Raw genomic sequence first — 24,341 nt, forward strand, 5'->3', positions numbered from 1 at the left:
CCGAGGGGTCCTCGAGAGCCTGTTGTGTAATCAGAAAAACGCACTGGAGTAACAGAAATCTCCGTTCTTTTATTACAGTAAAAACTCAATTGTAGTGTTTATAGTTTTTGTCTGATGTTGGGGAAATGCAACGTTAGAGGGCTCGCAGCTCCGCTGCACGGAGATGTTCTCATTATTTCGGTGCTGAAGAGCTCTAAAAGAAAAGATGAAACGTGGTGATGAATAAGTAAACGGGAGCAGTGCTGCTGCATGCAAAGAGAGAATGAGAGAGTGAGGACAGAGCGAAGAGAAGCCTCCCCATCGTGCCCTGGATGAAAGCTGTAAACGAGGAGGGTGGGGGGTGGCGGGGGGGGGGATTCTTACATAACAGCAGCTGAGGCTGGCACATGTGCCGGTGCGAACTCCCAGTCACCCAGTCAGTGCAGAGAAAAGAAAGCAGAGAGGAGGGATGTCTTAATCCTGCTGAGGAATCCCCTGTTCTTAAATAATGCATATAAAGCTTCCCCAAATAAAAAACAAGGGGTTTTAGGAGAGGTGGTGTCACGCATGGCAGAATGCGTCAATCTGCAAGACATGATGAGTTATATAATGAAATATCTTCTTTAAAAGATCCTTTAATTAAACAGGAAATGTTCAAGCTGGGAAAGACTTAAGAGCTGAAACAATTAGTCAATGAAGACAAAATTTAAATGCAACTATTTTGCTAATCAGATAAACAGTTTAAGAAGTGCTTAAACAATAATGTCATTTCCAGCCTGTTAAAGCTAAACTATTTCTATTTTTTTGTCATGCACTGTGACAGTAAATAAAGTTTTAGACTTTAAAGTAGTAATCTTGAAGAATTTTTATTTAAATAAATGTCTGATGAGTCTAGAAACAGTCTAAAAAGAGTTACAACCGGAGCCAACCGTGGACGTCACACATGCGACACTGTCTGGATATCTGGGAAGTGTGCTCCTGCAATTACCGTTTATCGCCATAGGTGCCGCCAAAGAGAACGAAGCTGAGATCTTCTAGGTTACCACTTTAAATTCCCAGCAATATAAATCAGTTGAAATTAGATTGACTTCCAAAGTTTAGTGGCAGAGGGACAGTGTGTCCTGTCTAAACTTTAAAGAGATCAGCTTCTCCGTTGCTAGCTCAAACAAAAAGCATGATAAGGTGTGCTCCCGCAGTTACGTTTATCGCCATAGGTGCCGCCAAAGAGAACGAGATCTTCGAGGTTACAACTTTAAAGACACAATTTAAATTCCGGGAGACTTTACACGCGAGCTATGAGGATTAAATCAGAGTCCCAACTTTTTTGCACTTTTGGATTTGCAGAATTTCTACCGAAGTTAATAAATAAGTTTTAAAAACTGATGCACCCTGTGAAAGCCCAGAAAGCATTCCTTTGCATTTACATTATTTTTTGTTTTCCAGTCGAGACGTATCAGCTGTCAAATATTAGAAGGGCATTGTAGAAAAGCCAGATTGAACATTTACATAACACAAACCTGTGTCCTCAACAAGGGTCCTCTTTGACAAATGGATAAAGAAAGTAATTTCTCTCATTCCATGTCTGAAAAGGGTTTAAAATATGCACACTAAAGGTTGGATTATTTCTAAATCTAATCAAAATCCAATCATAAAAGTCACCAAAAGTATTATTTGCTCTGCAGACAAACACTTTTATAACTGAAGGTATCACACTAAAGCACATTTAGAGGGAAATAAGAGAAGCGGTGTGTTGAGGGGGAGCAGGAGAGTGAAAGTGAGACAGAAAAGGAGGGAGAGGGAGCGAGGAGACGGATGAAAGATGGTTATCACAGATTCTGCCTGGTAACAGAGGCTCAGCTGGTTTCTCCCCCTCTCTGTACTCCTGCGCTGCAACTGAGCCAGCTTTACATGAAGCTTGAAGGTTGTAGAAGACAGATGTGTTTTTTATTAGTTTTTACTTATTTGTCTGCCGGGGTTGCTCTCTCCATGTTGGTGTGGAGAGATTTAATTCAACCGTATCGGAAGATGTCAGTCGGTGAAACACCTGCAAAGAAGAGGCGTTAACCCGCCGAAAATAATGGCATTAGTGCGGCTTTCTGTGGAGAGCATCAGTCAGATGTGATGATCTGTAAGCTGCAGAGATTTATTTAACCTGGCAGAAAGGAAATTGTGTCTGACAGGAAGATTTATTTTCATTTATAAGGTTTTTGGAATTTTGAAAAAATCCCCAAACGACCCCGAGTTCAGGCCCAGGGTTTAAAATTCTCGGAATATCCCTTTAATACCTTTTGCCAAGACACCAGTGGTATCTCTGAAGATGTAGTCTGCTTTCATTAGTAATGTTCTCCAACATATTTCAGATAGAAGAGAGTCTATTAAAGATTAATATGCTGCGTAGTGTTGAGATGAAGGATAAAAGCCTTCATATAATACATGCTGTAGAGATAGGACACACACACACACACACACACACACACACACAGATAAATGTTTAAAGCACATCAGGCTGCAGCGGGAAACACCTCCCTGCTTCCCCCGGCATGCTGCTGCAAACGTGAGCTGGAAGACGGGGGAGGCCACACGTCACGGCCCCGTGTGTGCGCGTGCATGTCCTCTCTCTCCGGCTCTGCCTCGATCAATCAGACGCAGAAAGATGCTGATTGGAGAGCAGGGGGGGGAATGATTACCTGAACTTTGCTGCTGCCTGAATCACTCTCATGAATCATTTCCTCACATAATCCCGGTTAGCCGCTCGTGCGCTGTGATCACTGATCTGCAAAATGGCAGAGTGAGGACTTAACATGCAAAATTAATCACCTGCCATATGTTGTTATTGTTATTTCCTCCTGACGGTTGTTTTCTTACTGTTGTTTTTCTCACATACCCTAATTGGCAAAAGATATTTACAGTAAACAATGACGGTGACAATTATTTTCTCCATAATTTATACAGTGCTGTTTAGATTAGGTTCAGATGCATTGTCACTGTACGGAGCACAAAGACAATCAAATGCAGGATGCATAATGTACAGAGGTATAGGGGTAATCTCGGATCCCGTCGGCTATAGTCTGGCGAAGATGTAGCCTCTGGGGACAAGAGTGAACATGCTGGGCGTGTCCGCTTTAGCCAGCAGTTAGCCATAAACAACTTCCAGTCATGACTTCCTTTTCCACGTGCTGCATTGCTTACAGAAAAAGAGACAGTTCTTCTCGTGATTGACTTTAATTAACGGGTCTTACCTTTGCTGAAATGTCAACATCATGATGCAGGTTAGTAAACAGTTACAATGCAGCTTTGTCAGGTCTGTCGTCAAGAGGAGAAGAAAGCTACTTTTAAAACGCTCGTTTGTTGAACGGAGGTCGGATCCATCATTTCTGATGCATTCAAGGAAGTCAGGAAATCTGAACGGCTTTTGTGACCCGGCAACAAGGGAATATGTCTCAAGTTGAATTTTTGATCTAGAACAGATTGTTAGCTGTTAGCATGCTGATGCTTGTTTATAGAGATTAATAAGAAGCTAACAGATAGCTGCTGATGGGAGCCTGGATGCAATTACGGCGCGTTACGTTCTGCCTGCTTTTGCTCTCCACACGGACTGTTTTTCCTGCGTGTGTGATTGGTCAATATTACTCGGACTCTAAGCGTAGTACAAACAGAAACCAGAACACTTGCATCCCTAAAATCCATGTCCCTGCCTACAGATTCTATGTAGCATCTGTAAATAGAGATTAGATCTTTATGAACATGCATTTAATGTATGAAGCTAATGCAGCAATCCGACGGGTAAAATATAGTGCAAGTATGAAAATAGCTCTAGTGAAAAGTTGGATTTATATTGACTGACTGATTTGTAGCTCTCTACTAATGTTGGCATGTTGAATCTTTCTATAAAGTCCATATTTATAATTTTCCCTCTGTGTCTCAGTCAGTGTCAGTAGTTCCATTTTTCCATGTGCTTGATTTGTTTAATTTGATCAGGAAGCCTCATCTGTTTTATGAGTGATCATAAAACTAATTACATTTATACAACATGTTAATCTTCTTACGAAGGGATTAATGACTTAATGCTTTAGCTATACATTACACAATCTAACGTTTTTTTATTCACTATTTTCATCACTGAACTTCATCATTTTTTCTTTTCAGATCACTTAAAAAACTTTTTTTTGGGGACTTAAAACAAGTTTCTATTTTAGGTTTTCTTCTGCAAACACGGCCGTTTACTTGTCTTGTAAACCCTCGAGCTTTCAGTCATTCTATTTGTGCACATTAGGATTTGTTAAAATGCTGGTTGTTATATATATATTTTTTTAAATGAGCCATGTTTTTGTTTGTGTGTGTGCAGATGTGATGGTGGGGATGGGCTACAACCTGGAGGAGATCCAGGAGTCTCTGGCCAAGATGAAGTATGACGAGATCACAGCCACCTACCTGCTGCTGGGCAGGAAGGCCTCCGAGGTACAGACAGATTTTGTTGCTTTTTTTATGTTAAATCTCCTTAACCAGAAATCCATTTGAATTTTAGTTCCGTTTTTTTTAGTTTAGTTTATTTTGGTCATTATCCGACTTATCATAGTACAATGCACTGATGCTCCTAGCATTGACAACATACGACAGTTATGTAATCCTATTGTCGACCCAAGATCCTAAACACAAGTCCTGCGTAGAAAATCTCATGAAGTAAAAGTATAAAAGTACTGGCATCAAAATACACTAAAACTGAATAAATTACATCCAATTATAGAGATGGGTCATTTTATTGGCAATGTGTAAGCATCACTAATATTGCGGCTGTTAAAGTTGGACTTAAATGTAATCACTGTGTATACTGCTGGGTAGCATATTCTACAGTGATGCATCATAATTTATTCATACCTCAAACTTTTATCTAAGAACAGCACTTGAATTTTTGTACTTAGTTACATTTCACTGATTTAAAATGATAGAAATGTAGAACTTGAATGTCGGACTCAGCCTGTGTGTTTGTCACCCAGCTGGAGCCCAGCGAGTCGGCCTCCAGCAGCAACCTGTCTCTGGCCAAACCGAGACCCAACAGCGAACTCAACGGCCAGTCGCCCTCCCACCTCAAAGTCCAGAGGAGCGTCTCTTCCAACCACAAACAGAGGCGCTACAGTGAACAAGGTAACCCCTTCTGTTATAATCACATTTGAACACCAAATATAAAACTAAAGAAGTGAACATGGAAGCCTTCTGTTCCTCTCTTGTATGTATTTTTCTTTGTGTAACGACACAGTATGAGCTCAAACTGTGTCCTAACTCTCCCTCCTTATAAAGGCTCTGTCACTAGCTTGTTGTCAGGCGGATAAAAGCAGTTAAATCAAACCAGTCACATGGTGGAGGCACTTTAACCTTTAGCTTATTTGCACAGCTCAGTGCTGTCCTCTGTGATATAATGCTTTGTCAATAACATCAGTTTGTGCTGCTTCCTCTCTGCTGGATCTGCAGCTTAAATAGCTACACTGAGAATCCTTTCAGCTCCAGCTCTAACCGGCATTGTTCACCGTGCTTTTAAAGGATACCATGGCGATTTGAAGGTTTTATGTGTGTTTTTTTTCCCCTGACACAAAATGCTAACATGCTAAATTACAGTTTAAGAACACATTCTTCTTTTTTATCGATTAAACTGCTGATAAAACTGGTGATTTAAAGGGTTATTTGGTCGTCAAGGTTTCCCAAGACGTTCAGTTCACCATTACTGAAGTAACCAAACAGATATTCAAGTTTTGAAAAGCTGAAACCAGTGAACTTTTTGGCTTTTCTGCTCAATTGAAAATCCAAATTGTTGCTGAATGACTTTGTGTTGAATGATGAGTGAGCTGAACGCATCAGCCCAAGCCACAAAGTATGGCTTTAAACTATCATAGCAATAAAATGAAGACTATAAACCGATATTTGAGCTAAAACACTTTCTTCTACTTTCTATGAAAGTCCCTTTTTTTCCCTCATGATTAATCCCTCTGTCTCTTTGAGTCAGTGTCACAACCGTTCCAAATGTAGGTTTTCTCATTTTAGATAAACACACTAAAATTGCCAGAGGTCCTAGAGTCATCTGTGACTCATCCGTCACACATCTGTGTCTGTTATTCCTCTTTGTAGTCGGTCAGAACGTCCCTCCAGGGATGGCTCATCCAAAGAGGAGTCAGACCACCACAGCGGAGAACAACGCAAAGGAGGAAAGTGGAGTCCAGCTCCGTAAACCCAGCACCCCGGGGAGCCGCGGGGCTCCACCCTCCAGCCCTCTGCTGGGCAACGCCAACAACCCCAACAAGGCTGACATCCCTGACCACAGGAAAGGCGCCACCACCGGCCCCAGCGTGAGTTTCTTTCAAACCAAGTATCAGGAAAACTGTCTACTATATTCCCGTCAAAAATATGCGTCTAAGAAGAACTATTGTCTAACTGTGTATTTATTTCATTTACATCTGGACAAAAAAAAGTTTGTCGATCCTTGAAACAACAGTTTGTTCTGTTTTTTCTTGAAACAACCTGTGCAAGTATCAAACGTGCGTCTCTGTTCCCCCTTCAGAATAACACCGCGTCGGCAGGAATGACCAGGAGGAACACGTACGTCTGCAGCGACAGGAGCAACACGGACAACCGCCTCTCCGTCATTCCCAACGGGAAGGAGAACAGGTGAGAGAGGATGTCCTGCTTTTATCACGACAACATAAAATCTGTTTCAGCTCAGAGAGCAGAGTTTGGGTTTGAGTTGGTGCTGCATCATCCTCTTCATCATTAAAGTCCAGAACTAAAAGTTGAATAAGTTTTTCCTTCTTGGTTGAGATTAAGGAGTCTGTAGATTCTTGTGGAACCTGTTAGTGAAGCCAGTATGTTTATTTATTATTTACTCCACCAGCAGTCAGTGCTTTCCTTGCCCATATTGTGGTTTTAATGCTGCTTTAGAGCTTATTCAACCCTACAGGAATGCTAAAATCCTCATTATGAACACAACTGTGGTCGAACTCATGACTTATAAATATGGATATTGGACGGCGCAATACCAAATAATAATGTAAGCCTTCCAAACTCATACTGGTTGAACTCTAATGGCAGCGTTTCACCCTTTGAGGTCAGACAGGATCCCTTCTCTTTGTTTCCTCCCTCATTCTTTCTTTCTGTCCCTCTTTCTGTCTTGGATATATTTTTCTCATCATCTTATTTTTCATTTCTGCCTGTGTGTTTGGTTTCTGGGGGTGTTTTTTTATTTTTTTTTCATCGTGGCATGACCAGCATGACTGAGATGGCTTGTGCCACTAGCCCCTCCTCCGCCTTTGCGGCCGCTGCGTTCGGTGCCTCGTCCAGTTCGGTGCGGCAGAGGTATCAAACCGTCGGCCCTTTGTACGTTTGCCAGGCAGGCTGGGCCACGCTGCCCCACTCCTACTACGCTCTGGACTACTGCTCGCCCAAGTAAGACGGCAGGGCCTCCAAACCCCCCTGTCTGTCTCCTCTCATGTCTCAGCCCCTGTTTGGCCCCCTCGCTAACCCGCACATCCACAGCCAGCTTCACACTCTGTAACCCCACGACTAAACCATGGACACCATCTCCTGCTGAGAACAGTCAGGACAGCGTGCGTCCAACTGTTTTTTTGTTGTCAATGTCTGAAATCGTTTCTCATCAGCTACGAGCAGGTAAAAGAAAACACCTCTAACTTTTCCTTAACTTATTATATATATACACATATAAATGATGATATATAATTTTAGCGCTGTGTATTTATCAAACAAACTGTGCTAAAGTCAAAGAAAAGGCTTCACTTCTTGCTTCTGCAGCTGTTAAACTAAACCTTTGACCGGGGAATGGCTCGTTTTTTACCTCCAAACCAAAAACGATCAGCCGTAGCTTTATGCATCAATGTTGACTCTGCATTGAAAATCATCACAGCTACAACGTCCTGAGAATTAAAGCTACAGTAGGCAACATTATTGCATAAGAGACAAAGAAAAAAATGACTGTCCAGCTATCTGACGGTAAATAAATCCAAGGTGTGGAGAGCTATAACAACACGTTATGACTCAGCAGGAGTCATAAATTCATGTCCTGATGAAGACTTGTTACCGATTTATTTACCGTCAGATAGCTGGACAGTCATTTTTTTCTTTGTCTCTATTTATTACCTGCCCTATCCTTGATGAGCACCTGGTCCTTCACCCTATTTTTCACTACAAGATCATCAACACCAGTTTTTTTGACCCAGTACAGCACTCCCTCAAGTTTGCAGAATTTGGTTAAAATAACAAACTTTGATGATTGCATTACCCTGACAATTTTAAACTGAAGTGATGTTGCTGATCTGTGACTGTGAGTGCCTGCCCCTTTGTATTTAGTTAGTTAAAAAATCAGTCCGGTCTCAATAAAACAACCAATCAGGGTTAGCCAATCACAGCGACTGTACAAACTAGCGTCATCCGGCTTCCACGTGACTTGTGTTAGGAGCGTGCACGCAGAGGTTGTGTCCGTCAGGAGCTATGGCGACTTGCACCTCCTTTGCTGACAACGGCATATACTGCTCAAGAAGCAAAAAGAAGGAAGACCTTGGAGGACAAAGACGTTACAAAGAGAACCCTAATTAAAAAGAGGGATCAGACGAGTGGCGCGTAAGGAGCTGAAGCGATGCGGTAGCTGTTACAGTAACAGGTAACGGTAGCACTAAGCTCCAACACCGAGAGGTAAAAAGGTGGTCCACACCAAGAATCATAACTATAATGATAACTTTAGTAGTGTTTGAACATTTTGCCAGCATTAAAGTGGACTTTTTGGAATCTCTCTCTCTCTCTCTCTCTCTCTCTCTCTCTCTCTCTCTCTCTCTCTCTCTCTCTTCTTGAGAGACGCACCGCACACCATGTTTGGTTGTAGCGGAGTAATGCGAGTGGCGTAATGTTTTGTTCCACTGGAATGTTCATGATGCTTACTGCCACTTTAAATAAGAGCCTCCCCAGGAAATAGGTATTAATAGAAACTCCATCAAAACGTCACATTGCCTTATTTCATGCTATTTTTAGCATAGTGTCTAAATAATAAAGGCTGCGTCATGATGAAAAGCCTGGATTGTAGCGTTGGAGTAAGGCGGACAAAAACATCAAACCAGTTTGAACTTTTGCTCAAGTGCAGCAGAACATCAAATACATATAACAGCACATTCCTTGCCGACTCTAATGTAAAAGTTATATATCTGTGTATCACCCAAGATCGTGGGGAGAGAAGATAAAACATGTGCCGCCAAGACGGTCTTTAAATCGTCTCTGTGAGTGCCAAAATTCATTGTGTAGTTAAAGCCAAATGATCCTGTAAGCAAAACAATCTGTCACTCAAACCGGACTTCCTGTTTTGTTTCGCATCGTCTCACCTTAAAGGAAACAGCTCTTTCTCTCTTTCAGCAGCCAGTAAACTGTAGCAGAAGAGTTTTATCCCCTAAGACATAATTTACCTGCTCGTGGAGGATGGATGATTTCAGACTCTAACAAAAATGGAGGCACAAGTAGAGAAAAATACGTCTCCTCACACTGAAGTTAAGCTGCCTCGCTTTGATGAACGAGGTCTGGAACTCGTGTGTGTGTGTGATCATATTTTTCCATGTTTGCATCATCTCCCTGCGCAGACCGGAGGAGCGCTTGTCTCCGCTGCAAACATTTGCAATAACAAAAAACTTCACAGCTCTGCTCCTGATCTCTCCTCCATCCTCTGCTGTGAACTTTGACCCCTTGATCTTCTCTGTCTGGATCCCCCACCCCACCCCCCTCACCTGTTGGTGTCCGACACGATGGCCGAGCTCCCCTGCTGCTCCAGCACCCTGAGACCATCGCTGTTTTTGTTTAGAGTCTAACTGATCAGAAACACAAAACTCACTTTTGTCATTGTACACATTAGGACGCTTCTTGTTCAGGGTGGGAAATTACCTGATACATTTTGGTCTTCCTTTACACTCTTTTTTTTTTTTTTTTTTTTTTACCTAAAATTAGCTTTGGCAGGTGAAAAAAAAAATCTAATTTCACTAAAAGATGCGTTAGTTTTCTCGACGACAGCCTATTTGCACTGAAGGAACCTTTTTTCCAGGTGCTCAGGAACCATATTAACAACTGCCTTTTGTATGAAGCAGCCAGGGGCTAAGTCAGTCTCCCCAGAGTGACAACTTAAAATTCCTTCTTTTGTCCAACAAACAGTAAAAAAAAAAACAACTGTTCCTTTAGTTTCATAAATGACAAAGGAAACCAGCAAATGTTAAATATTTTTGCTTGAAAAATGACTGAAATCATTAGGCGCAAATAAAGAAGGGGAAGGAAACTTGATATGCTAATAATGCTAATTGTTCAAATTTGGCTAAAGACCCATTTCCCACTGGTCAAAAAAACTGGCCTTTTTGCTTAATGGGAAAGGCTACAATTGGCATTCAGACCCGGGTCAAATGACGGTGCAGTAGACCCGGGTAATTATCGCCTTGGCTCTGATCGGCATTGATGGGAACACAAAACCGGTGTCGACACGCTAATCTCCGTCCCCTTTCCAGCACGATGCTATGCTCTGTTGGTAACTCCGTCTCCGTCCAAACAGCGCTCGAATATCGTTCCAAATTTGTCTGCAGCGAGTTTGTCTCCGGTGCGTTTGTGGCGTCAGACTGTGACGTAGCAGAAAAGCAGAAAACAGGCATAAGCATATCTAACTTTTTAGACAGACATTCCTGAAGTATTCAAAGTTTTTCCCACCTTAGTTTAGACCTCAATTTATAGTTTAGAGTCAATAAACAGTAGAACACAATGCAATTTGGACAATGCTGTGATTTTCCGCCCTAATCCAATATACCTGTGCAATTGTACAAATTGTGGGGAGACTTTAAGTTCCTGGTTCAGTCCCTGATTATATTTCTGTGGCTCTGTAGTCCATAAAATGATTGAAAAAAGGCATAAAGAAACTCAAGTTACTAAAATGTCTTATCACAAATTGTAAATCAAAGTGATCAAACTCAACTTGTATAACTAAACTTGCTCTTTAAATCTTGAATCCACAATCTAATGCGATTGGATGATTTAAATGTTTATTTTATTTAATTTCCTACCCTGTTGACATCTAACATGCAGGTTTCATTTATTTAAAAGCTCACGGCAGTTTTAGAAATCCATGTAGGAATAACAAACTCTCAGCCATTTAATGATAAGGAGGGAAATGTGATGTAGCTGTAACAAGGGTTTTCCCATCGCAGTAGTGTGCTCAAACTGTACTGTAGCTGTGACCTTTGACCTTCACTGTTAGGTATGTTTATTTTCAACCTTCTAGTTGGCATTTGAAATAAAAGCACAGCTACATGTTTAAACACTTCTGCAATGGAAAAAACGGTCAACCTGTCTGTTTCGTCTTTGACCACTGACTAACTGCTCCCGTCTTCCTCCGCCCGTAGCAGCGTCGCCGTCTCGCCCGGCACCCAGAGGAACCCGGTGTCGTCGATCCACAGCATCGCCAACGCCACCACACCCAACCAGCTCCGCTTCCCGCGAGGCACCGCCAGCCGCAGCACCTTCCACGGGGGCCAGCTGAGAGACCGCCGCACGGCCACGTACAACGGCCCGCCGGCCTCGCCGACGCTCTCCCACGATGCCACCCCTCTCTCCCAGACCCGCAGCCGTGGAACCAGCAACCTCTTCTCCAAACTCACCTCCAAACTCACCCGCAGGTAGGAGAGGAAACACCTCACGTCAGACTTTAAGGGTTGGGGTTTACCTCTCTTTGTTTTCAGTTAATTTAAACCTTAAACTCATCCTCAAACAATCATTCACCAGCAGTTTGTCATAACTTTTTATGTAAATATTGCGACTGGAATAGAGAGAGGAGAGACTCCAGCCCTGCTCTGTGCACAATCTGTTTGCTCCAATTAGAAGCCAATCAACACAGTGCCTTGTAGAGTTAGGATGATAAATTACATGCTGGGGGGAACACTTCACTGTCCTGTACGATGTGATTTATTCTTGAGTCTAAATTGTTGATCTGTCGCTGCCTGGACGCCCGCCAGAGAGAACTGAAACCTCTCTGAATGAGCCACAATTTGACCTGATTTGTTAGCGTTTTCAGCAGAGGATTGAAGCCAATGTGCTCCTTTGTTTTATTTAAGCTTTTCTTAAATAATACTCATGAAGAGATCTTTTCAAGCAGGGCATATACTTTAGAGCTCAGTAGTTAAAATTGTGAAATTACACCTTCAGTTTGATGTCATTGGTCTAAATCGAGATACTAAATTGGGGCTGTTTAGGTTCACTCTGACACACAGACACGCGGAGCTTGTAGAAAGAAATCCAAACAATCAACTACTTTGATGATCAGTTATTTTTTAGGCTCCTCACAATTTAGTCTTGGTAGTTTTTAGAAGTAGTGTAAGTAATACCTAAGGGGCTGGGTTATTGGTTGGAAGATATTCTAAGGCAGTGGTGAAAAGTTTCTAAACACATGTAGGGCCTGTGTCCACTAACGCCGTTTTTGCACTGGCAGCATCCACGACCTCAATTTCAGAGCGCTTCTCACCGGCTCTTACCGTTGCTAGGTTATGAACGTTGTCTGACGGCTCTTCCGCTTCCCTCAGTAGTGAGCATTAAGTCTGTTTCAAATCGCTCTGTATTCTTGATTTTTGCTTTTATTTAAGCACATTTTACAAAGAAAACACAAACAATGGAAAGGAGTCGTGTCCTGGCGTTAGCGGTAGCTCTACACCTGGAAATTCTATCTACGAGAAAATGAAAAATCTCCTCCGGCATTGTTGTTGAAAAAGTTGATATCGTAAGTCCAAAAGTTTTTCAACTGAGAGCACTGAGGGTGAAGAAAATACTGAACCGCATTGGTCTTGTTTTGGAAATAGACGCTGCCAGCGCAAAAAACACCGTTCGTGGACACAGGCCCTGCCTCACTGGCAGACCAACCACTGCTGGGTGATGGAAAACACGTCACTAACTGGGCGCCACTTGTGATTTTTTTCTGCATAAGTCGCCACCAGACATCCAGTCTGTAGTACTGCAAATGCAAAGGCTTTCATCAGTGGGCCATAGGCTCAATCACCATTGTGTTGCCTCACTGAGCGATAGATAGTGACTTAACAGACATTTATTTAAATGAAAATCTTCAAGATTATTATGTTAAAATGCGATACATTTTTTGCAGTTTTGGAAAAACACAAAATATTTACAGATAAATGTTGTATTATTGCAGGTTAACATAAGACTAAGTGTATGTTGTATTTTAGTACATGTTAATGCTCAGGCTTTTGTACTTTTGCTTGTGTTAAACTGTGTCCTGCAACATTGTCATATTTCTTCTTTTGCATCAGTTAAAGTAGTTCTTCCACAACTAGCTTAGATTATTAGTAGCAGCCCTAATTGAACAAAAACAACCAGACAAACATCGAACAGGCTCCCGAAGTGGCAGCCAGGCCAGCGACATCCCTGCTGCAATGACTGACCTTAAATGAGGAATTGAAATCATTTGATAATCGATGGAGAAAAAAATGAATCTTCCCTTTTTACTGTTGATGATTCCAATCACCACATTTTTGTTCACTCATTCAGACTCCTCATAACCCCTCCCTGCCTCCCTCCCTCCCTCCTGCCCCCTCCTCCTCCTCTCACTCCTCCTTCACCATTTTCACTGTTTCTTTGTCTGATTCTGTTGTAGAAACATGTCATTCAGGTTTGCCAAAAGGTAGGACTCTTGTACTGCCTTTCGCTCTGTGCCAAAAAAATAACGAAAACTATCTCACTGAAAAACTTCCTCTGAGACTCTACAGACGTGTGGGGCTGCTGGCACTGAACTAACACGCCGCTTAGCAGAAACAAACTCTCTGTGGGTACATTTACACACACAATGTTTGGGTTCAGATTATATATTATATATATGATATATATTTATTTGCTTTCTTGCCCAAGAGTTAGCTTCCACTCTTATGTGTGCACTTTTAATATGAAGCTGGAGCTGGTTGTCAGTTAGCTTAGCCTAGCATTAAGACTGGAAACAAGGTGAAACAGCTAGCCCGGCTCAGTCCAAAGGTAACAAAAGTCTCTCTGCCAGCCTTTTGCAGAACTAAGTTATTGACATGATGTATCTTGTTTGTTTCGAAGAACCAATGGGGGCTTATTTATACCCCATCACTTTTTCAAATGTAAGTCATTTCACCCCACTTGTATCAGTATAACACAATACCAGTCAGAAGCACCACAAACTTCAGCCTCCTAAATGGCAATAAAGTTGAATCAACACGTCGATAAAACAGTCCAAACAAAACTTGAACATTAAGCCTTCATTGCAGGAGGATGTATTGTATTGGGTTTTTGTATCAGACTGCATTAGTTTCAGCTAGGAGACACTAATGAAATTGCAATTGAGTGTGGCAATCCATTAGCATTGTGTAGGGACTGAGAGAAGGGGGCGCCAGCTGGCGAGGTACCAAAAAAGGACAAACGCAACATGTAGCTACTCTAAAGCTGTGTTATTCAGATGTTGAGGGGTGTTAGCCACAGGTAAACCTACGTTCAGGAATCAGCTGATATCGTTCACATGATGGTGTGTGAACGTGTTGCTGTGTTCTGTCTCTGGGGCAAATGTTAAGCTAGCTGTTGCTAAATTCCTCCAAAGGTACCTCCAGGTGGATTTTTATTACCAGAGTAATGCTAGCTGTTTCCCTCTGCTTCTATTCTTTATGCTAAGTTAAGACAAGCTAACCAGCTGCTGGTTAAAGCATACAATATGTGTACTGTGTTTATAAAGAAGCAGGTTGTTTGGATTAAACTACAAAAGATGAAACACATTAATTATTGAGCTTTGCAATGTGCATTTAGGTCAGTTCTGTTGATTTTGTAAGAGCCATGCTAGCTTTCCCTCTGCTTAAAGCCTTATGCTAAGCTGAGCTAACAAGCGGCTAGCTTTATCTTCATATTATCTGTATAAATATTTTAAACATCAGTGTTAATAGGCATCAGAAACAAGAAGTTATAAGCGAGCTTTGCGAGTGCAGAAGGACAGATTTTACTACCTTCACACAGAGGCATGTTAGCTGTTTCCCTTTACTATAGTCTTTATGCTAAGCTAAGCTAGCCTGCTGCTGGTTGCTTATTCATAATTGCTGTCCAAATATTTTATACTTCAATTAGTTTTGATTTAAGGTGCTTGTAGGCTAGTTTTGTTACTTCTGTTAGAGCCATGCTAGCTGTTTCCCTCTGCTTCAAGTCTTTATGCTAAGCTGAGCTAACAAGCTGTATCTTCATATTATCTGTATAAATATTTTAAACATCAGTGTTAATAGGCATTAGAAACAAGATAAGTGCAGGAGGGCACGTTTTACTACCTTTGCTCAGAGCCATGTTAGCTGTTTCCCGTTGCATCTAGCCTCTAAGCTAAGCTAAGCTAGCTGACTGTGCAGACATGAAAGTGGCTTCAAGCCTCTTGTGTTACTCTTGGCAAGTAAGTGAAAAAGTGTATTTTCCAAATAAAAAAGAAAAATCAACCAAATCCTGTTTGTTAAAAGGTCAAGTAAAAAACAAACATCATTCATAAATGTAACTGATCATTTAATCTGCTGGAGTTCAGCATTAATCAGGTTCTAACCGGTGTTCCTGTGTGTGTAAATGTACTCCGTGTGGCTGTGGTTGGTCTGAGTGGATAACGGCTGATTGTGAGAGCAGACCGGACTCCTTGAACAATCAGTCGATTTAACCAACAGCAACAACGAAGCAGCTTGCCACTAATCAATTGCCGATGCCTGCATGGGGTCGCTTCTTGCAGCTACCATTGATTGTGGTTTGTTCTCTCGCCACAATGATTGTTGTAAACAACTGAACTCTCTCTCTCTCGCTCTCTCTCTCTCTCTCTCTCTCTCTCTCTCTCTCTCTCTCTCTCTCTCTCTCTCTCGCTCTCTCTCTCTGCTCTGGAAAATACACATTTTCGACGGATCCTTAAACATTATTCTGCTGCCTTTTTCACCACAAGACAGAATTTATTTTATTTTTTTAACCCTCTCTTGCCCAAAATTTGATTTTTTTTAATGGCCGTCAAAACAAAAGAAATCAACAAGGATGAGATTTCTTTCTGTTTTTTCAGACAGAGGAGGAAATGTTCAGGCCATAAAGAGCTAAAAGAAAACTCTTGTTGATGTTTTATTTATTACTTTTTGATATATATATACTTTTTGTCTAGATGGTTGTGTTTGTGTAGGACTTTGGTTGATCTATACAGTTGTGTTACGTGTTATTAGGCTTTGCATTGCATAAAGGAGCTTCATTTGAAAGGAAGTGTCTTTTGAAAGGGCGATTATTTCGGGCTCCCTGAAACTGTGACGTTTTTGGGAACGGTTGTTGTTCCTGAACCGGATTTTTGGACTGGGTTTTATGTTGGAGGTGGTTTCCAATATGGACCAGTGAAATGATCAGTTATGTGAGCAATAGATTCGCTAAAGATACTAGGCTTTGAAAAGCATCCAATGTTTTTTTAAAATACTTTAAATGGATACAGAGTTAAAAAGAGCAATTTAAATTTCCATTAAAAAAACTCTTTTAAGATTATTGTTTAACCTTTCATTTAACCCGTAAATGGCTCAGACTCTACCTCTGGAAGATTTACACTTGATGTGTAACTCCGACTCCTGAGACCTCAACTTATCTTTAGACAAACATAAGAAGCCACACAGAACAGAACAAAAACTGTTGATTTTATCCCCCATCAATCACTGAAATTGTTTAAGAAAGGAAGCGATCTTAAACAAGTATGAACCTACCTTTAAACGCAACAATCCTTTTACAGAAAACGGATATAACCCACTGGATTTAACCCTGTCGAGATGTGTCCAAACAAGACGTGCAGAACTTCTCTCTAAAGTTTGTTTTCCTGTGTGTACTTTTAAGGAGTCGGGTCAGTTTGTGTTCATTTCCCCCACATATGGGGTTCAGGGTTTGGAGATGAAGCTGTGAAACTGATCTGACATCAGGCCAGGACACTTAAAAGAACTAAACGGCTCTATTTGAGGAGTTGATTTGGCTCATTAAGTGCCTGTGGTCAAACTGAACCAGGTTCTGTAAGCACAGAATCAGCTGTGGCCTCTCCGGACAGTGGAGGGGCTTTGTGTCCCCTGCAGGCTGCCGTCTTGAGGCCCAGCAGTGCCCTCTGGTGGCTGATTTGTGGACTGTCTCTTCCTGTAGCAGGGTCATCGTCATTCAGAGCCCTTAGTCGGTTAACTCTGTTGTCATCTGTCATCTCCCATCTCACTCTTATCACCTCACTTTGTTTTTTTTGTGTTTGTACTCATTTGTATGGAAGCAAAATGTGGTAAAATGTTATCAGACAAGTCAAAATTGATTTTTTTTTAAAAAGTATTTTTATCTTACCTTTTATTATTATTTTATTCTGTATAAATCAGCTGATTCTTCTCTTAATCGATTAAAAGAGAGAAAAAAAAGTAAAAATAAAAGTAAAAAAATAAAATAAATGTTCAATGACCAATTTTTCCCAATGCCCTAGACAAAGTCCCTAAATGTCTTGGCTCGTCCACAACCCAAAAAGTACTGTCCTAAAAGAATAAAAAAACAATCAATTAATTTGTTAAAAATAGCTGAATTAAATAATGACGTTACCTGCAGGATGATTTCTAGTAATTATTTTACTGTTTACCTTGTAATTTGGCTAAAAGAGAAAAGTAAAGTAGCACGTTAGCATCCTAAACAAAGCAAGTAAACATAATAAACATGATAACCTCTATGAAACACATTAGCATGCTGTCATTAGCATTTTTCTAGCCTCACAGAGCTGCTAGAATATAGACTTTTATTAATGTTTATCTATGAATTGATAAAAAAAAATATTAAATTAAAATAAGATTTTTTTGACTCGTCTGAACATTTCACTCCATTTTGTCCGTTTCGACCCTCCGTACATTTCTCCTAAAGAAATCCTCATCACATCTTGAGACTTAAGCAATGAGTTTTTTTTGTCACTTTCCTCCTCTCAGGACGTTTTAGGTTCAGTCACCTCTTTCTCCCCTCCTCACAGTACGTGTGTTTTTTTTGTCTTCCTAACCTTCCTGTGTCCTTTAACCTTGACCTCTTGCTGCTCTTCCTCTCCGCCTAGGGTCACTATTGACCCGGCCAAACGGCAGACGGCCAAAACAGGGCCTGTCGTCCCTTCTACCCAGGGAGGAAAGACCCTTAGTAAGTCTTCTGCCCTCCGGTCTCTCTCAGCCTGTCCTTCCTTCCTGCCTTCTCATCATCCTCTCATCTTTTTTTGGCCTCTCCTCATGTCATACATTTTTAATATTCTTTCCCTCTCGCTTTCTTTCTTTTCTTGTCATGTGTCCATTGAGAAAATCGCAGTTTTTTTTCAGATTCCCATTTTTTCTTTCAGATTCAGGAGCAGAAGATATAGAGAGTTGTAGGAAGATGAAGATCTAGAGTAAGGGGCTGTTTCAATCCCTCAATCTTTCTTCTTAGACTTTGAAGTCTTGAGTGTCGGTTATGTGGAGGGACTCACCCCCTCACCCTCCCTCCCTCCCTGCCTCACCCCACTCGGTCTTGTGATCCTCACAGCCTCTCTGACCGACCCAGGACCTGCTGTCAGTCCTGTCTGCTCACTTGTCCTCTTGTTGTCGAGTCTCTTTTAGCTGTCGGGGAGTTTTTGGAGTCGCTTCCTCCTCCACCCGTCCTGTTTTTCTGTTCTCCAGGCTGCAATGCATGCTGGGAAGCCTGCCTGTCCTGTCAGGGGAGCAGGGAGCTTAACTCTGTGATGTCACTCAGACATTTTCCTTTTGTTTCGTAGTGATTCAGGGGCTGGTTCCTGACGTGTCAAACTGTGCTCACGTAGTTAAAGTGCTCATGAGTCACTGTGCAGAGCAGATGAACATAGACGCACAGTAACGCCTCCTCAGAGTGATGCTTTGTTCAGGACAATTATTCTTTTCAGGCAAATTTTACTAAGATTGAGCTGTACAGAAATAACCCTCTTACAGTACGTGTAGTTTTATATTGTAATATTGGTATATGACATGATTAAGTATGATTGAGGGAAGAATATCTACACAATGGGGGGAAAAAGAGTACATAAAATACACATCTTTAATTTGTTGCATAAATCATATAAATATTCATTATTTCTATTAACAATATTAAATAAATGTAATTCAATTTTTAAAAAAGAAGGAAATATGGCTATGAAATATATTCGGAAATAAGTAGGTATGTAATTAAATATATAAATAATATAAGAGATATTAAATAAAAAGAATTGGAAAATAAATGTGGTGTTTGGAAACAAAAGTCGCCTGAAATAAATAAATAAATAAATAAATGTGGTATTATAAAATAAAAGTAGTCCTGTGAGGAACGTCAGTTTCATTCATGTATGTGTTTAAGTATATAGATTCACATATATATTCAATGTAAATTTATTTGGATATTTTACATATTTAGTGAAGACTGTAAGGCTGAGCTCCTTTAACATATTTGTCGCCTCATTTATTATATTTGTATTTATTTTTAAATAATAAGACGCATTGATTTATATATGGATTTATTGTGTTTTGGTAAAAACTGCATTACATACACCTCGTCATTTGATTGCATCGCTAAATTACAACTAGGTAAGATAAGGAAAGGAAATTATAGTGCCAGATAGCTCCGAGTATACAGTGCAAATTAGAGACATACAAAAAACTACTCGCATATAAGGGAAAATATAAAGTGTATGGGTTAAAGCAGATACAGATACAGGAAACAAACACTCGAATCAAAATCATTGCAGCCTGTAGTCGCTAATATTAAGAACAAAAACAACACTTTGCTTTGGAACTAAATACGTACGAGTTTTAATTAACCGTAAATGTGTTAAATGGTCATCAGCCTCTCCTGTATTTAGTGCGACTTACTCATGAATAAAAAGTCACGTTGGTAGAAGAAGAAGATGACTGTGGGCATAAATCTGCCTGTAACACTCAGCTGTGATGATGAATTTTCGGTACGTCATTAAAGTTGTCGAACATGTTGCTGCTTTAGTCACAGGAAACAAATTGTCGTGAAGCATTTGGTTTTGTTTGTTAGAGTCTATTCACCCGGCTTCATGCTGCAAACATCTCCTCCGTCTGCATCGAGCAAGAAAAGCTTTGTCTTCATGTTCTGGTGTCCTGGTTTGTTTGTGGACAAAGATTTATCCTTTAGAAGTTTTTATGCAGCGTCAAAAATAATATTTGTTCAATGAGGTAGTCTGATCAAGATCTCGCTAAAGACCCAGGCAGAAAAATAATCCATCATCCCAGTTTGACTTGAAACATAAAGTCACTAAAAACAATAGAAAATATTCTGAAAACATCAGAGAATAAAGTTTTAAAAGTATGTTGGGTGGTATTTCAATTTAAGCAACTTTCCACGAGATGATAGGGTTACACTGGCACACATTACAATTCAAATTAAACCAAATTTTAAGAAAATGAAATGACTAAATTTAAGACGGTTATGATTTAATGACATTTATACAACTTCCAGTTGGCCATTTTGACGCTCTCAACCGTCTTCACCTTCCTCTTCTGTCGACGCAACAGTCAGAAACTTCTCATACTTTTATAAATGTCAAAGAAAAGCAGCAAAATCTTCACATTTAAGAAGCTAAATGATCAAAAAAGTTGTCCGTTGATTATCTTTCTATCAATTAATCGTCTTATACCTGCAGCTCTACCTGAGTGTTTTACATAAGTTTACATTATATTACACATTTGCTAATTAATGGCTTTACTTATAACCAAAGCACCCACAGCGACCTTAAATCCACCAAAAAGGGAATCAAGTGACTTAGCTTGAGACGTATTTACGTTAAAAGTATAGATTTACAGTGTTTTTGAAGTAGAAAATAAATGTACATGAGATCTTTGCAGTGCACCAGCACCTCCCTCCCTTCGAACCATCCTACCTGAACCTCACCTGTCGGCTGTAGTTGATGTCACTCTCCTGTTTGGGTCGTTGCACTCACACGTGTTCATAAGCTTTATTTCTGTCTTGCTGTGTGTTGAAGGTTGTTGTTTTTAGCTTTGAACTGTTGGTTTTGGTTTGGGGTCCTAACATTTATCACTGTTTCTTATGTTTTTCGTCTCATGATGTGTCACTGGAAGTTAAATCTTTGTTTTTGTTTACATTTTTTGTTGGGGGTTTTTTCGGTGTTGGTTTCACATCGGTGTCACTCTTCTTTCTTATCACACGTCACACATTCTCTTTTTTTTTTTCACTGGAATTGATCTAAAGTAATTTCTGTCGTGCACAATCCACATCTTTTTTGTCTTCTTTTTTCCCCTCCTCCCTGTTTGATCTTCTCATGCGCCTCAGAGTCTCAACCGAGTTTGAGAGAAACGGGAGACTTGAGGGCTCAAGGTGAGGTTACCTGCCCCCCTCCCTCCTCTAAATGTGTCCCCCCCCCCCTTTTATAAACTCAGGCTTCAGTTTGTCCTCGTCTGCAGTCTCGACTTGCTCAACGCCCCTTTTTGCACAGGATACCCTCTCTGCTTTGTTTCTCTGGAGATGTGTTTGGAAACCTTTTGTCTTTGCATTTTGACTGTTTTGGCTTGTTTTATTATGTTCTGTTTGCATGGCACTGTGTGTGTGTGTGTGTGTGTGCTGCTCTGTTAGCATGGCGTATTTGTATTGCTGTCAACCTTAAAAAAAAAATTGCTTCAAATACCCCCCCAAAAAACTGCCGTAATTTAGCATGGATGTGTCTAACCCCAGTTTACGCTGCATTCACAGTCACAGAGCTTTTCCAACCAAAACTAAGAATAATAAACCTAGGGGCATTTGAAAAACATTTTTAAAACTTGTTTAATCATATGGATAGAAAATAATATACTGTCCACTGTTTAATTAAAATGATTATTAAGCTGTTTCACAAGTTTTTACTCCACTTCCTGTCCTTAAAGTTCAATTTAAAGGACAAGAATTCAGAATATCTGCACCCATATTCAGCATAATTCTACTGCTATTTTAAGTGTCTGTAAATGTATGGAAATTAAATCTGCAGTTAGACTTTGCACATTAAAAGAACCTTTTTATTTCATCTTTAGCAGCCTAAAATGTATCCTCTTTCACCTTTTTAATCAAACAAATTCTTCGCTTTGTGACTTGAATGTGACGATGAGAAATAAGAGGCACAAACTGGGGTTAGAACGTGTCCTGGTGTAAACAAACACCAGCCATGAGCTAAATAATGTTTAAAGGAAGTTTCATGATTCTGGGGATTATGTGTATTATTTGCTTTCTTGCTGAGAGTCAGATGTGAAGCCAGGCCAAGACATAGTCCAGTAAAAACTAAACATGTCATGTAGTTTGTCCTGGAGCATTGTTGGGACATTAATAAATAAACTGTAGTAATGTACCTTGAATTTGCACTTGAGTAAATCCCTTTTATGCAATGTTATCCTTTTACTTCTTTGCTGTAGATTAAAGTTATCAACAGTATGTAAAGTAAATTAAAAAGCACAACCTTAAACATCTGAAGCAGTGAAACGCACATTAATGCAGCATTCATTTTAGTCCAAAAACTACATAAAAACACTGACAGGGAACAATTTAATATAAAATAGTTTAATAATAATAATAATAATATTCTAGTTATACTTTTGAATGCAGTACTTTTACATGTAGTGGAATATTTTCAGTGTTTTTCTTAGAATTTTTATTGAAGTAGAGGATCTGAATACATCTTCAAGCCTGGCTAGCAGTTTCCCTCTGTTTCCAGTCTTTGTGCTAAGCTAAGCTAACTCTCTGCTGGCTCCAGCTTTTTATATAGTGTACAAACACGAGAGTGGCATCAATCATCTGATCTAGTTCTTGGCCAGAAAGCAAATATAACCATAAAGAGAAGAAGTATTCCTTTAAATGTTCATCCACCAGCTGCTTTGACTGATAAACACCAATTATTTATTCTACCAAAGAATAAAAAGGTGGATTTTTTTATAAAAACAGTCAAAGTAGCTGAGGTAAAAAGCAGTGCACAAAATCTGTGATCCTAAACCTTCTGTGTGTTTGCTTTCCTCCCGACAGTCGCCATGTACCTGGGGATCAAAAAGGGGAAAATAAAGACGGTAAACCCCGCTCCCTCAGATTCACTTGGAGTATGAGGACCACCAGCTCCATGGAGCCTTGCGACATCATGCGGGAGATTCGCAAGGTGCTCGATGCCAACAACTGCGACTACGAACAGCAAGAGAGTTTCCTGCTTCTTTGCGTCCACGGGGACGGGCGAGCCGAAAACCTGGTCCAGTGGGAGATGGAGGTTTGCAAGCTGCCCCGTCTCTCCCTCAACGGCGTCAGGTTCAAACGGATATCCGGATCATCCATCGCTTTCAAAAACATTGCTTCCAAAGTTGCCAACGAGTTAAAGCTATGAACAAAAGGGTTTAAAAAGTATACATATATATATCTAGAAGTATTTAAGCTGTACAATCATCCAAGTAGCAGTTTCCAAATGTCTCCTTTTTTTAAACAAAATACAGAGTATGTATTGAATATTACAATGTATAGATTAAGGCTTTTGGCAATAATCACTGAATTACCTACTAATATCTCAGTCTATTCTGGCCACACGGGGTCGACATTAACGAGTTGAATATGATTTGTCATGCTGTGAATGTGGACAAAAAAAAACATTTCTAGTCTTATTTATTTCTTTTTTTTCTCCTTGAAAAAGAAAAAAATTACGTAGCGTTTTTTGTTTTCAGTGTAAATAATGTATCTTACTTTCAAGATGGCTTCACTGCAATACTCCATTTTGTTTTTTTCTTTTTGTATTTCGTTAAAAAAAAGTAGAGATGATGGGGAGTCCGTGTAAATGCCCACATGGTTAAAAGGGGAGGGCGGGGGGGTCACTCATGTCTCAATTAAAGTGTCTGTCAACTTGAACGTCCCGTCTCACGCTGATCATTTGTAACCGGGCACAGTCGAGATAACAATATATAAAAATGTTTGTTCTGAAATTGTGCTGCCTCTGTGTGGAGCTTAATTCCAGTATTTTGAATATATTTGTTTAATGTTTAAAAGGAAATGAATGTCTTTTGATTTTAAAAAGGTGAATATGAGGATGTTTAAGAATAATAAGCCTTTAAAATATATAGGCTTTTACATTTAGAACTACACTATCAGAAGTACGACAACTTATGCACCAAAGAAAGATATGAAGTCCTTTGTTCTGCAAAAGTAATCATGTACTGAGTTGGTGTCTTTCATGCCACAGGATCCCAGTTAGCATTTGTAGATAAACATCTTTAGTTTAAACTGGTAGAAAGGGGTTTTAAACGTCTAGACACCCAAAAAAATTAAGGACTGCAAACCATTTATAACAGTTCAAAGAGTTTCAGAGCCTC

General features: G+C 40.2%; 1 protein-coding gene across 14 annotated transcripts in view; it reads left to right on the forward strand.

Annotated features, from left to right (window-relative positions):
• Positions 1 to 24,264, forward strand: part of mark3a (MAP/microtubule affinity-regulating kinase 3a) — a 60,142-nt gene extending 35,878 nt beyond the window's left edge. For 2 of the 14 annotated variants that reach the window (XM_069661160.1, XM_069661161.1), the window contains exons 11-18: positions 4,325 to 4,437; positions 4,974 to 5,121; positions 6,097 to 6,314; positions 6,527 to 6,633; positions 11,388 to 11,660; positions 13,643 to 13,669; positions 21,313 to 21,357; positions 23,023 to 24,264. In XM_069661160.1, coding sequence (XP_069517261.1) covers positions 4,325 to 4,437; positions 4,974 to 5,121; positions 6,097 to 6,314; positions 6,527 to 6,633; positions 11,388 to 11,660; positions 13,643 to 13,669; positions 21,313 to 21,357; positions 23,023 to 23,368 — 1,277 coding nt within the window. In that variant the 3' untranslated portion in view covers positions 23,369 to 24,264. Of the gene's footprint in view, positions 1 to 4,324; positions 4,438 to 4,973; positions 5,122 to 6,096; positions 6,315 to 6,526; positions 6,634 to 11,387; positions 11,661 to 13,642; positions 13,670 to 18,079; positions 18,160 to 18,352; positions 18,401 to 21,312; positions 21,358 to 23,022 lie in introns of all 14 variants that reach the window. The other 12 variants (XM_069661170.1, XM_069661173.1, XM_069661164.1 and 9 more) reach the window with 8 other exon arrangements.
• Positions 24,265 to 24,341: the final 77 nt, after the last annotated feature.

Source organism: Semicossyphus pulcher, unplaced genomic scaffold (genome assembly GCF_022749685.1).
Source record: "Semicossyphus pulcher isolate SPU_LCO1_2020_fin unplaced genomic scaffold, fSemPul1.0.p SCAF_14, whole genome shotgun sequence".
NCBI classification, from domain to species: domain Eukaryota; kingdom Metazoa; phylum Chordata; class Actinopteri; order Labriformes; family Labridae; genus Semicossyphus; species Semicossyphus pulcher.